The sequence below is a fragment of the Neopsephotus bourkii genome, unplaced genomic scaffold (assembly GCF_033783945.1).
Source record: "Neopsephotus bourkii isolate Nb327-2 ecotype Australia unplaced genomic scaffold, CSIRO-AGI_Nbou_v1 NB_1598, whole genome shotgun sequence".
In the NCBI taxonomy this organism is placed as follows: domain Eukaryota; kingdom Metazoa; phylum Chordata; class Aves; order Psittaciformes; family Psittacidae; genus Neopsephotus; species Neopsephotus bourkii.
Genome location: NW_026902074.1, coordinates 580,147 through 594,232, shown reverse-complemented (window position 1 = coordinate 594,232; position 14,086 = coordinate 580,147). Strand labels below are relative to the sequence as shown.

Genomic DNA, 14,086 nt, shown 5'->3' with positions numbered 1-14,086 from the left:
AAATTATACTTGAAATTTTAGCTATAGTTATTCCTTAGGCAGTTGTTTCTAAACCCAGAATTAAACATGAGCAGAACAGGACACTGAACAGAAAAGTAACTGTAAAAATAATAAAAAAATTATCATCATCACATTAACAATTAAATTCAGAATTTCTGTGTAAGGCAGTAAAGTTGCACCCATACTTGGGATGCCTGAAATGTACCGAAGTTATAAAATATACACCATTCAGACTTAGCTGCAGACAGAAGTGTTCTCAACATTTTGCTTCTGAAATACATAATGATTGTGTAACATTGCATCAGCTGTTACTGGCACTCAAACTCAGTTGGTATGCTTCTGCTTCTCCTGCAAATAACTGCAGCTCTTTAGCCAACCTGTATTTCTCATTGCAATGTTTCTCTTTTATGTCATGTATTGATTCAACTCAGAAACTGATCAGTTTAAGCTTCACTGTATTTTTTATTTCTGGAAGATGTGCTTCTGCATGTTTAGGGCTCACATCCATGCCTTTGTTGTTCTATTAGTTGAGCATTTCTAAATAGTAAAAAATTCAATTACCGCTGTTACCTGCAGCTCCCTCGTTTCCTCCTCAGCAGCAGAAGCATGGTATGAGAGAACCTACAGGAAGAGGAAAGTAGCCATTAGTACAAATAAAAGAGCAATATGGTGAAAAAGTATTTTTCCTAAAGCAGAATTCTCAGTTCGCAGCTGCATGGCTTTGCATTGCATTGCTATTGCTGATGAAATTTAGTTTCCATGCAGAACCCATGCTGGTTTTAAGGGAGCTCTCGGGAAGCCTATGAGGAGATACCTGTAGCTTTCAAAAATCTTGCACAGCACAGAATCTTCTTGAGATAATTAGTTTCTATAAAAGAGCAAAGAACTCTGATTTTTAATTTGGAAAGTTTTCATGCCCCACTTTCAAAGACAAACAATACATGAACCAGCTATAAATATGAGCCTGACATCGTTGCCATAGTAACCCTTTCAGGAGTTTATTCAGACATAAAAGAAAGTTTTGCCCTAACTGAAACCTGGCAAAAAATCTGAAAGACAGTATGTTTGGTTTAAATTAACAAAATAAGCTCGTATCTTTTTAGCTGTTGAGAACCAAGGACATGAAAATGTTATGGAGGCTTTTTAACAACTAGAGACTGACTTTTTATGAAAAGAAGCCATCTTATATACCAGCCTATAACCTGTCTGGACTTTCTACGTTACCTATAAAGTGTTAGAGTAGGAGAGAGAATTGCTAATTTGCCATGTAAACAAACAACTCTTTTTTTTTAAACCCTGAAATGGTTTTGACAATAATTTTACCACCTTTTTATTTAACATTGCTTAATACAGGTCTGTTTGAGTTTTAACATTTCTTGTAAAGGCTACAGGGTACATAATCCCCATTTAGGAAGTCTGTAAACACTCTATTTACATAATGAATATTAGGAGATTCAAAGTCTACAAATTTGGGACTTTCAGCTTCAAGTTATCACCTCCAGGTAACTCAGCTTCTCAGACTGAAGCCCCCTTTAGCTATTAACAGTAACCATTTCAAAGGCTGAGATCAAATGACGTACATCTTGATATGGTCTGATGGAGTCTGAGGAAATTACTGAAAACCTACATTAATGCCGCTTTTACTCCACAAACTGGTTTGTCTAAAGGACTGTGCCAAAATCATCACAGAAAACCTCAGACAATAAAAGGAAGCCCCTAATACACCAAACTGTTTTCTCTTCCTATGCAACAGAACAAAGCCACTATTTTGTCAGTGTGCAGCCTCATGTAAAGATGCATTCAGCTCACCACAAAATCACATGAGTAAGGTTAAAATACAAAATAGTCTGCTGTCAGATACAGAAACAAGCAGAAAAATTCCTGTGCAACTCAACAGGCCAAATGCTGTTCTTGTAGGGGAGAACAATCTCTGTTCAGTATCCATGCAAACAGCTGCACTTCTGTGTAGAGCAGAGAAGATCTTGAGGGAACTTAGGATCCATTTGACCTAGATTTTGAGCTCACCTCTAATGTCACCATTTGTTTGGCCATGGCTCTTTCTACAGCTTCATACATCTGTGTATTCTGGATCCCCAAGCCACAAAAGATGACAAATGCTTCCAGGAACTGTTCATCATTTCTGTTGAAAGCCTTGATTTTGCCCGAATTCTCTTCCATCTTATTCACAAGTTGGCAAACCCCTGTGGCAGGATACAGAGATTAGAAGATGTAAAACAAGAAAACTGCCTACATATCACCTATTGTATGGAACATCAAGAGAAAAATTGAGGCTACAACAGCTTAGCCTACAGGATAAACCAGCAACAGACATAAAGGTGACACACAGGAGTGCTACAGGATTTTCACCGGAATTTTTTTTTAGTAATTTCACTGTATTACAGAGTAAATGCTAAAATGTACTATATTTCTTAGTAGATTCAAACGTATTTATTAGGATTTGTAAACCACAAATGTAGGGCTTTACAGACATGATTATCTTGTGAAATTCCAGGGTCATTTTATTATTAATAGTATTCTAGATTGATTTAATCCCTAAAGGCAATTTGTCTTTTAGAGGCTAATTAGACGTTTTTAACCATGCCAAAAGAACCATTTATGAAAGTCAGAAGAGTGGTACACAGAGTTTTCACTTCCTTATTTGAGTCAGTGCTGGAATTTTTTTAAAATAAATGAACTAAAGAGAATACGCAAGTTGAGGCTGAAAGCTAAAGTATACTCCCTGATTCTGTGAGGATGTGATTGAATTACAGCCTGCTCCAAAGACTGCTGAGCTCACTGAAAAGCATCTTACTGAATTTGACTTGTTAGATTCAAACTTGTTGGTAGTTGCATCTGTTTATTTTTATTAAGAATTTCTGGACTTCGACATGCACATGCCACTAACAGGTAACTTCTACCAAACCTTGCTGCAACTTAGATCCAAGCAAGCAAGCATTTTCCTGGTCACATGCAAACTGTGCTTTTAGGAGAACACTGGTGTTGCATGTAGAAGTTTAATGTCTGTTGACAGTGTAACACTGTCTTGTTTCCAAAATACATTCTGTCTGGGGATCTTATTTTAGTGTAAAAGTCGCCTCTAAAGAAATCAGTAAGAACATTGTAACTGCAGCTGTAAACTGTTGTGGCATAGGTTGTGGTTAATGAATACTGCAAACAGGATTCTGAACCTTTTTGCAATGAGATTACTATATACTTGAATAATAGTAAAAATACATAGTCCCATCAAATAAAGATTAACTAAGAGCAAGATTAACTTTTCCTGGGAAAAAGAAGCTGGCTTAAAAAACTCTATAGCAAAATGTCATGAAACTCACTTTCAGATCTCTGTTTAGTACTGTTTATGACATTCTAATTATTTCCACAGCAACTGTGTTGTAATGAATACAAGATTAGGACTCAACAGTGAATAAATCACAGAGCCAAAAGAATTCTTAAAAGAAATAGTATTTGCACAATGTCTCGAAAAAAAAAAAAATGGGGGAACTGCAGGAAATACACTATCTAGTACTTAAGACCTTTTAATTTTTTCAGAAGATTCCCCAAAGCATTGAGGGGCCCATACGTTACAGTTAAAGAAACTCGTAAGTCTTTTATTGGGACATAGTTATAAAACAATAGAAAAATTCTTTAAAGCTTTCACCACATACCTGAAAAAGTTCATCTGTCTTGTCAGTAAGATTTGTCAGTTTGCTGTGGACAGTTTTTCCCACCCCATGCCCATCTGCACAGCACACTTACCAAATTCTGGTAAATGAAATGAAAATCTAAATCTTAAAAATGAAAAAGTAGACTTATAATAGTAGTCTTACATAGTATATAATATGCTAACGGAACTTCTGGGTATTGTCCCAAAGACTTCTTAACCTTGCTGTTTTACAGATCTGAACATCAGGCAGGCTGTGAAACCTTAAAAGAATTTAAGGAACATTTCCCAGTGAGAACTACTCAGAGTTGGAAAACTCACCTAAACGGGTAGCCTGATTAAAACTTTCAGTTTGAATTTCCACAGTAAATGAAAAAAATACATGAGGTCAGATGTGACTGTCTTACCAGTACTAAAAGCATAGTGAGATATCTGTACTTAAAGTTCAACAGTTCAATCTTTGTCTCGGTCTTCTAGAGTCTGGTAGAATATTTAAACAAAGTAATAAAAGAACTAATTTAAGAAGCTGATATCAAAAGAAATTTCAGAGAACTCCACCAGGTAAAGATGATGCTTCTCTTTCTGCTTCAGGAGTTAAAAAACACAACCAACCAACCCCAACAGACTTAACACTCCCCCCCCCCCCCCCCCCCCCAACTTGTCTTCCTGGAAAAGGGACCTCATATTTACTTTACATTGGATTATGCGGTTTTGCCACAATTCTCAAGAAAAATTACTTGAAGATCATTAAAAAATGCATTCTTGGAACTCTTCACATTTACTTGCCAAATGTTTTTTAAGCTGTGGAAGCTGGATTCATGCTGCTATTTAGGAATCAGTATATATTATGTTTTGCTTATTTGTGGAACTTACTGATGCCAGGAAAGCAGGCTGATACACATTCTACTCTTCATGGGATTGGAATGTCCTGGTAATTTCCAAAAGCATCATCATCCCTATGTTTAAGGTGAACCAGAAACTCCATGCAAGACTTACGCATGGAGTTTCTTTTTAGGTGTTGTCTTTGAGACAACAGCCACCTAGAAGTTTTAGGGAACTAGAGACAGCTAGACTTCTAAGTTTCCATAAGCATCTAGGCCTAAGTGATGTCAAATTACTTCTGGAAATGCTACACCAGGAAACTATGGCCACTCTTTAAACTAGAAGAAAACTAGTTCTATCAAAATGAAGGAGATGCTGCAGAGATACTTACACTGGGTAGCTTTAGACACTTAAACCTATTGTCTTACTATAGTACTATTGGCTCCCAGTGTAATCCACAGATAGAAGTGGGCACATCCAAAGGACAGTTGGTAGCACCAAAAATGGCACAGCATCTGACCTTCTAATGTATGAATCTTCGCATAGGTGAATCTCATTTGAGGAAACTGACAATATTTGTGTAGTTCAGATCACCTTTTCACATGCCACCATTGCTTCCTAAAAGCCCAGCACTACAGACAACTCAGGCCTGAAGGGTTTATTTACTGATTTAGATCTTCTCTTCCTTTCACTGCCTTGTAAAAAGGTCTGCACAAGCAATAGGGGTAACTGACTCTCTGAATAGGAAGCAATGAAAATGATTTTACTTACAGAAAGTTTTTGATTGCAAGTATAAAACCAGTGAAGTATCACAAGAGAGCTGTACATACTTGGTAACTTACTAGGTAAGCAATTTACAGTCAAGGTTGCAGTGTATGTGAAAACATGATGATTAAGGACCTTTTTTCCTGGGTTGAGATTCCATGTTGCTGAGATTCTGCAGCGGAGCACAGAAATATTTCTATGAAATGTATAAAGATTTTTTTTTAAAAGATACCTACCTATCACTTTATTTCTTTTCCCATTTTTTATTGGTGTGCACAGCAAACTCTTTATGTGTTGACTTACATTTTCTGCACTGTCATTCTGTTAAACAAACAAAAAATACAGTTATAATTTGGAAGACTAATATTCAAAGTGAAAAAGGTGAAAAAGCTGTAGAGCTGGGATCTACAGCTATTCTTGGCTTACATAGTCCTTCAGAAGTAAACCATGTGTTCAGAGAGTTTGCATATCTTTGGCTGGACAGTATAATAAACACCGTATCTGATACAAGCTTTTGTGAATAACTATGAAATATGACGATGATAATCTTGATTCAGTAGGATTTTACAGTGGTTTGTGTAATTGTGCTAACAATGTGCTAAATTTATAATAGATTCTTTCATAAGAAGGTACCACTTCCATGAAAATTACAAATGGTTCCACTCAGTGCAGCTGAAAAGAGACCAGATGGGCTTTAGGACACCTTTTTACTCTCACCAAGTGAAAAGGAATTGACCTTTCCCCTTTGCAGCTATCCCCTCACTTGCAATATGGCGATATAAGAAACAGAGAACAGATGTCATAAAACAGAAGTAACTACCTGACTTTAAGCTAACTACGCATTTTGTGGCTGTAAAATTTTCATTGACCCTTTTGGCTTGCTTGAGATCCCTTTATTAAACCACCAACACAATGAAAGGAGGCTTAGAGGAGACCAAAGTATCATCCAAGGAACAGGTAGGAAAACTACAGCTCTGCCTTGAGACTGCTCCTACACAGTGGTGGAGCAACTGGGTGTTGAAAATCATTATCCAGAATTCCTGTGTAAGTCATCTAGATTCCAGGGTAAAATGCAGAAGAACTCTAACCCGGCTGACAAAGTGCAAAGGCCTTATTTAGACACACAGCTGTTTGAACGACTCTCAATTTTACCTTAAAATGTTTTCAAAATAATCATCTCTTTCTTTATTGGTCTATACAGTATACCTGCCTGATTCTGTTCTTATTTCCCCTCCTGCAGTTAAGATAACTTTGAGCCCTGTACTGCAAAGTAGTGAGCACTCAATACCTGTGTTGCTCAATCCTTCCTAGAAACCCATTCCAGAACACCCAAGAAAGCCTGCACATGGAAAAACGGAAGAAATGCAGCTTCCCACAATGAGCCTGACCCTTCTTTCCACTTACTGAAATAATCACACCAAACACTGACCTTTTTTCATTGTGCATCTGAGAACAGAGTTAGGTAGAGCTATCTGCTGATCATAACAACTCCTCTCCCATGTAGTACCCTCTCCCTGAGCCCCTCTAGCCAACAGGCTTAAATATAATAAGAGCAGACATCTCTTTAATTTTGGCATTGACAGGAAAATAATGAAATTACAAATTTTTTTTGTTTATGATGACTTTGAAGGCAACCTGACTGTAGTCTGAGTCTTGCCAAGTGACCTTCCCTCCTAACTCTCAGTATCTGTGTGCTCAGTAGTATACCATATCGCAAGCTTGCACTTGATGAAGTGTGAAGCAAAAGATCCCAAAGAAAAGTGGAGTTGTTCTGTCTCCAAAACAGTGAAGAACTTGCATCTATAACATTAATCTTTGCCAGAATAAGAAGGTCAAGGGAGGATGAAAGGGAAGGAACTCATGGGAGTCTCCCAACAGTCACTGTAAACTACTGAGGATTACTATGAAAACTTCCAACTTTTTTCACTTCAGTGTTTTCCGTAGAACATATTGCAAGCTCTCTACATATCACAGTCTATTTATTGAGAAAATAATGTAAAGCTTTTTTAATAATGGTTGTTAAACCCCCGGCAACCTGGCCCATTGTGTGGGTACCGTATTGTTTCTTCACTGGTAATTAATTTTAGCAAGCAAAGGTACCTTCCTCTGTGTTTGCATAATTCTGTGGCCATTAAATTAATAGAAATAATAAGAGGAAAACAAAAAAGGTTTGAAAGCTAAACAGAAAAACACATTTTCCAATCCTGAATTTTAAATCTAATCTTATTTTACATACTGTCCAGGGAAATCTTCTGTCTTTGCAGATATCTGGGATGTTGAGAGGCTCCATTGTATTCTTGACATACTGAGCATACATATAATTGATTTTGTTTGCATCACAGTCCCTGAAGGATACAATATAATTATTATTTCCTTAGTATGAAAATGGGTCATTTCATTATACAAAGGAGGTAATTGTAATATCTTTCCTGTATGAGGAAAGAATACAACTAGATATATAACAGAGTTGAGTTCAAATCCTGTATCTTAATCCAGCTGTCATCACAAAACAGCAGAGTGGATTGATTTATATATTCCACCGTTTCTTTAATATTCAACAATGTTAACAACGAACACCAAACTTAAGAAATAAATGAATTAGTACAGTTTATACAGATGAAGTATAAAGAACGAACAACTCGGTTTATATTGAAATAAACAAAACTTTTTGAAAACAAACTCCATTTCCAAATCTGACACACCTGAAAAATCAATACTGGATGAAATTCACATTTTTTTAAATGGAGTGCAGCAGGCATGTTTGTGAATTTTCTGCTAAGTTTCAAGTTTGTTTAAAATTTGTTCTAAAGTAACGGCATAATCAGTTGCATGGGGATTCTGTTATTGAAATAGAACTGTTTATTCCAAAGGAGGACATAAAATACCTTTACAGAATCAACCTATTTTTTTAGCCACAGTGTATTCAGTTAAGGCATTTCGGTTCTCTTGGATACTTTGCCTGCTTTGGAAAAGGACATATGTCCTAGTAATAAGCCTATTTCCTTTAAGCTCCTGTAGTTTCCCTGTGACATTTGACTTGGTGTTAGCAATCCTTCTGGTGTAAGGATGTTCACAGTGCTGGAGGAAGAAAATTGCTCTTTCATTATTTCACAAAGTTGGTTATACAGGGCAATGCCCCACAGTTGTGAAAACTGGTCTTATTTGGGGTTTGATTCAGGGTCCTTGATTAAATAATAAACCTGAAATTTGTTATGTAAATTAATACTTCCCATCTAATCCAATATTTCTGCTATTGCCCAGATCGTGCCCTTCAAGCATAGGGTTCTAACTCCAGTTGTTGACCACATTACAGTCCTTGGCATGTATCTGTGATTATAAGATACATGTGATATATAAGATTCAGATATGCACTAAGCCTCTCAGATTTCTTTTCTATCAGTTATGAGAAATAATTTACTGAGGGCCCATGCAACCAGTAAATTACATTTTGAGTCCATTAACTACTAACCATGAAAGGGATAATGAATAGGAAGGGTAAATTCTCTTAACCATTTCCATGGTGTAGAAGAGGAGGTAACCAGGAACTCTGCCTTTCACCCTGTATCTTACTAACCTGTGGTACCTCTCTACTTTCTTGTACATTGTCTAAAATTATTCTACAGCTCAACAGTTTTTAGCTGCTCAACTGACACACTTTGGACGTATTTTTCCAATATATGGAATTAAATTTGATATAACAAATGTTCACTGCAAAGAGATCGAAGGGGTACAGAAACCTCCATTTTCTCTCTGCACCCTATCTTTGAGTAGTCTATTTTATATACAAATGTGTCTCACTCTTTTGACATTATTTGAAACAACTGGTTTTGATGACAGAGAAAAGTAATGGAGACAGTAATTTTCAAACTTCAATACCAAGGTTCACGCTAGATTTAGAAACTATATAATCTGTTTATTTCAATTCAACTGTGCTTACATCTTTTCCTTCCTCCCAGTTGAACTTTATAATGGTTTCTCAAAAAGTTAGAACTTTATTCTTGATTTAGTCAGTCTTGTTCTTTGAGTCAGTTTCACTATCCATGAAATATAAGTAATGATTAAAATAATTGATGAAAATCATAAATAGAATTTGTATCTATTAATGTGGCTACAACACAGTTATCTACACAGATTTCTCACAGATCAGTATTAGAGCAGCCCACCAATTTAGATTCCCACATCTTCACACATTCTGCACATTTCCATACTTCAGCTTTGCAATACAACTATGTACTTAGACCTGACAAAGTGATCAGGCCCCGCACTCCTGTATTGCTCAGACCTTTTTAAGGCAATAATGCTTGTCTATGTATATTTCAGGACAAAACCTACTCTGTGAATATAGCAGTAATACATGGTACCCAGTAGAAATAAGGTCTGTTATTATGGAAAAAAAAATAATAATAATCATAGTTTCTTCAACATTCTGCTGGGATGTACAAAAGCTTTAATTCATTGTTTTACCTCTTCAGATTTTCAGCTCTAATTTCCAACTCCTCGGATTCCATGTGAAAGACACTGGAAAATGAATCCTGGAATACCAGGAGGATATATTAATATACAGGAGTATCAGATTGCCATAAGTTAGAATAGTACTATTCATGAAAAGCTTGTTGCAGTTATCAAAGCCTAATCTGTAACAAAGACAAGAGTAAAATTACTTAACTTCATCCAGCAGCAAGCAGACATGATCCTACCACAAAAATACCTCCTGATACAACTTTACATATTATTGAAGTGTCTTAAATCTCTACTGACACTCTGAGAAGAAAAGACTGTGTTTATAGGCCGTGCCCAATCTGACAACACAGAACTTCTTTATTTCAACATTCTAGACCAGCTTTGCTTTGACAGGTGAGGATATCAAAACATTTTAAACATATTGACTGACCTTTTCATCCAGCTTTTTTTAATAGTTGAGAAGTGTAAATGTAGAGAAAATTTAGATTCTCTCTATACAAAAGATTCAAACTACAGACTGCAAACTAGGTGCTGGAGTTTACCTAACTTGCAGGGACAGTTTGAATAGGTTAATACAAAAACTATCCAGATTCCTCTTCTGTAACCTTGTGTGCACAAGTGACTTTTCTACATTGAGAGATGGAATTGTCGCAGATGATCGCAAGTATTGTGTGTTACTTCTATATTACAGAACCTGGAAATGCGTCCTTACTTCTGGTTCTTAGTACACCTGCATCTGTAACAAGTAGTAAAGATAAAACTAGCAAAGCCCGTACAATACAAGCATTGTATTCTGCTCCTTTTTCTGCTGCCTATTTTCAATAGGAAGGAAATAGAGGTGGGAGAATTGCAAAGCAGTTTTGCTTTGCTTCAGTGAGCCACAGTCTTGGGATAGGTCATGATTCTGTTTAGACACCTTGTTTGGATACTCCCTGCTTAGACATACTCAATAAATAAAAAGTACTATCAAAACTGATTCTGCACAGGAAGCAAAGGCTATATTGTTTTTCTCCCCAGCATTCTCCTTCTTTCCATCATATACCTGTAGCCAAGAAAATGAGATATGAAAGAATTTGAGAGAGCTCAGAGCCAGAGTTTGTCAAAAGGTTGCTGCTTTGTTTGTCAAAATGGCTGCTTAAAATGGCAGTCTAGCCTACACAAAGACCAAAGCCTTCCAAGTCAACAGCTAACCTGAGCAGATACTGTAAAAGAAAAGACAGACAAAAAGGCAACAGAACATACTATGGGTTTGAAATACTATTGAGTCAGAATGGAAGGAAGCCTATGCTGCTCCCAGGGAATAAGCACTTATGCCTTCAGAAAAAAAACATACGCACAGTACTGTCTTCATCCACTATGAAGATGGTACACCTCTGCACTTGCATGAAGGATATTATAGTGGCAGCTATCTTCTTCAGAATCACTTCCAAAGATTGCTGCTCTTCAAAAATCAGACTGGCAAGATCAAGAAGCACCTGGGGAAAAAGTCTTTTGTGAGATTTTGACTAATTGTGATTTAAGCAATAATTACCATTTCTACTGTCTTTGATTCTTTTCCTCTTGCCTGAATCATGAGAGTTAACATGTATGACTGTGACCAAAATTAAGTTTTGGCTCTCACACAGACTGCAAGGTAACAGTAAATAATAGCCAGTTTGATGCTTGATGAAAGAAATAAATAGCATAGGTATATGTCTGATGTCTTCAGTCAAAGAGATATAGAATAGATTTAAGCATTAACAGTTCATCAAATGAAACCTGAGAAACCCAGACAAAAGTTATTTGTCCTTAGGAAACCTAATAGTTTCCTGTGGCTCACGTGTGCATTCTAGAAACAGCAGTATTTACATTTCTTAGGAGTTTTGAACGTAATTATTATCTGCTGTAATTCTAACAGATTGTAACAAACTTGAATGAATGAATTTGGTGAAAACATCATTTAGATAGAGTCTGCTGTATTTCAGAGCTGCCACTGAAGGAGTCAGCTGCTTAGGTGTGCACATATTATGTTCTTTTTTTCCTCAAAAGAAGCATGGAGTCAATTTGAAAAGATTATCCAAATCTGCACTGATTTACAGACACCGATGGTCACTTGGAAACTCAGACCTACCAGAAAATTTTTAAAACAACTGCTGCCTAGTTGTTTCTCCAGAATCTTTTCATACCGTATATAGCAGGCATATCCTCCCATAAAGTCCATGGCATTAATAACCCATCAGTTATAAAGGTGGCTGCAAAATACAGTTACACTAATCAGAAGGAAATTCAGTTTTCCATCTGGTTATTACCAAAAACATGCTTAGTGACTATTTATTGTTGTAGTAGACTAAAAGAGCAATCTGTATAACCTCTACTGTGCTATAGGGATAATTCTTCTGAAATCTCTGTAGTATGTACAGAGTATGCACACCTCTGGTTGTATAATACATACAGTGAGACACGGGATAACTTCAGGCAATTATCGAGCATACTGACATGAAATGAATTTTCTAACATGTAGCTTTACCTTCTTCCCCAACACAGTCCACTTTTCACAGCCCAAGGTGGAATGTGCCCAGCTACTGCTCAGTGCAAGTTAGTTAGAGCTTTATCAGAGATACACAGCGTTCAATTAGAATAATTGACAATAGCCAATGATAGCTACCATATGAGAACTATGAGTAGGAGGCAGTGATTACTAGCCAACCACCATAATATCTGTACTCTTATGACAAACCTGTCAACAATACCTGATTACGCCTGTTCTCAAGCAAAGATGTCTCATACAATTGAGCGTTGTGAAGAACAATTCCACAAAATGTCAAATATGCAGCAAAATCCTGAAGACAAATGAACATCAGACCTTGTAAAGATAATGTTTCACAGCATCTTAACTCTATTCAAAGATAAACTACTGCAGTTTTATGGTTTCACTTTGAAGTATTAATTGATACTTTTTGGTTGTTTTTAGCAAACACACATTCAGGTTTGGGTTTTTTTCAGTTATTCCCTCAAGAATCTTGTCTCCCTTTTTTAAACAAATGATCTTCACAGTTTATCCTGGTAAAAGCAGGACTGGTATAAGAAGCATATCAGAGGAATCAAACAATAAAAAATATTCTGAATATTTTTAATATTCAAAATATGTTTGTTGGGGATGCCAGGAGAGTTGGAATCAATTAATAAAAAATTATATCTATTGAAATTTATGAAATCGCTTTATAGTACATCTTAGTAGAGTAAGCCTGTGTTTCAGAGATGTATGAGAGATACTATGCTGACCCAGAAATTAAACTATTTCATATCCACATTTCTCATGGCCTCATAAAGAAATAAATCTGCAGTATTACCAGGAATTTTTATTCTTTCAGACGTGTTTAATTTTTTATAACTTTAAAATTTCTGATTGGGGCAAAAAGTAATAACACATCCATCCCCATTTCCCCTGGGAAAACAGAAAAGACAAACAGCCAGCTTTTATACCTTTTCATCTTGTTCTGTGAAAGTGCCACCAATTCCAGATTTCTTATTGATTGCTTGAGCCACGCCAACAACCTAGTGCATTCCAAATGGAGTGATTAGGTAATTTTTAGGAGTCTGTCACTTGCTTCTATTTCTATACATATTTATGGAAGATAATAAATTATCATTAAAGGTATTCATTTGGTTGACATTTAGGTAAGGTATTTAAGCCTGTTTTTCCCTAATGTATAGCTGAGCATGAACCTGATAGATGTATAAAAAAAAAAAAAAAAAAGTGGCATGAGTCCTGAACACTCTATGAGGAGGGGTCAATTTGATCCAAAATTGATTCTATAAATTGGAGCAATTCCTCACCAAGAAAGACTGTAACAGTTTATGCTTCTGCAGTCAGAAGCCAGATTATGCCATAGCTCTCTCTAAAGTTCATCTGCTTGTGGGTGAAGGAAATACCCTTCCTGCTAGCTGTGACAGAATATCCAAAACATTGCCTCCTTACCGGATCTGAAATTTGGCTACAGTGACCTTTTTGCATTTTGCATCTCTCTAAATCTGTCTGGATTTTCATCTGCTGAAAAATAGCATATGAAGGTTGTATTCCTGCCAGACTCAAGTTTGTTACTTGAACTCAGCATGTTATTAAAGGAAGGTTTTTACTAAAATGACATTAAACCAACACCGAGAAGAGATACTTTGTTAGGCTTCAGCTGTTAGTTAGACTGTCCTTGCCAAGACATGCTGATACTATGCTATTTTTAATTATTTTCCCTATGGAGCAGCTCATAAAGTAGGGAAGAATCCTGGTTTACAGGTAAAGAAGCTAAACAAAGGGTAAAAATTCATTCACAGGTCCTGCAGCATATCTATGGTAGACCTAGGTATCCACATGTCCTGATCATCTTTAAAAGCTTTCCG

The 14,086-nt window shown here is 36.4% G+C and overlaps 1 protein-coding gene across 6 annotated transcripts in view; it reads right to left on the bottom strand.

The window, feature by feature from the left end:
• Positions 1–14,086, bottom strand: part of PDE5A (phosphodiesterase 5A) — a 53,571-nt gene that overhangs the window by 15,249 nt on the left and 24,236 nt on the right. For 5 of the 6 annotated variants that reach the window (XM_061372125.1, XM_061372130.1, XM_061372126.1 and 2 more), the window contains 8 exons: positions 13,175–13,246; positions 12,442–12,531; positions 11,050–11,187; positions 9,716–9,783; positions 7,488–7,596; positions 5,488–5,572; positions 2,026–2,201; positions 562–621 (listed from right to left, as the gene is read on the bottom strand). In XM_061372125.1, the coding sequence (XP_061228109.1) occupies positions 562–621; positions 2,026–2,201; positions 5,488–5,572; positions 7,488–7,596; positions 9,716–9,783; positions 11,050–11,187; positions 12,442–12,531; positions 13,175–13,246 (798 nt within the window). The remainder of the gene's footprint in view (positions 1–561; positions 622–2,025; positions 2,202–5,487; positions 5,573–7,487; positions 7,597–9,715; positions 9,784–11,049; positions 11,188–12,441; positions 12,532–13,174; positions 13,247–14,086) is intronic. The other variant, XM_061372127.1, reaches the window with a different exon arrangement.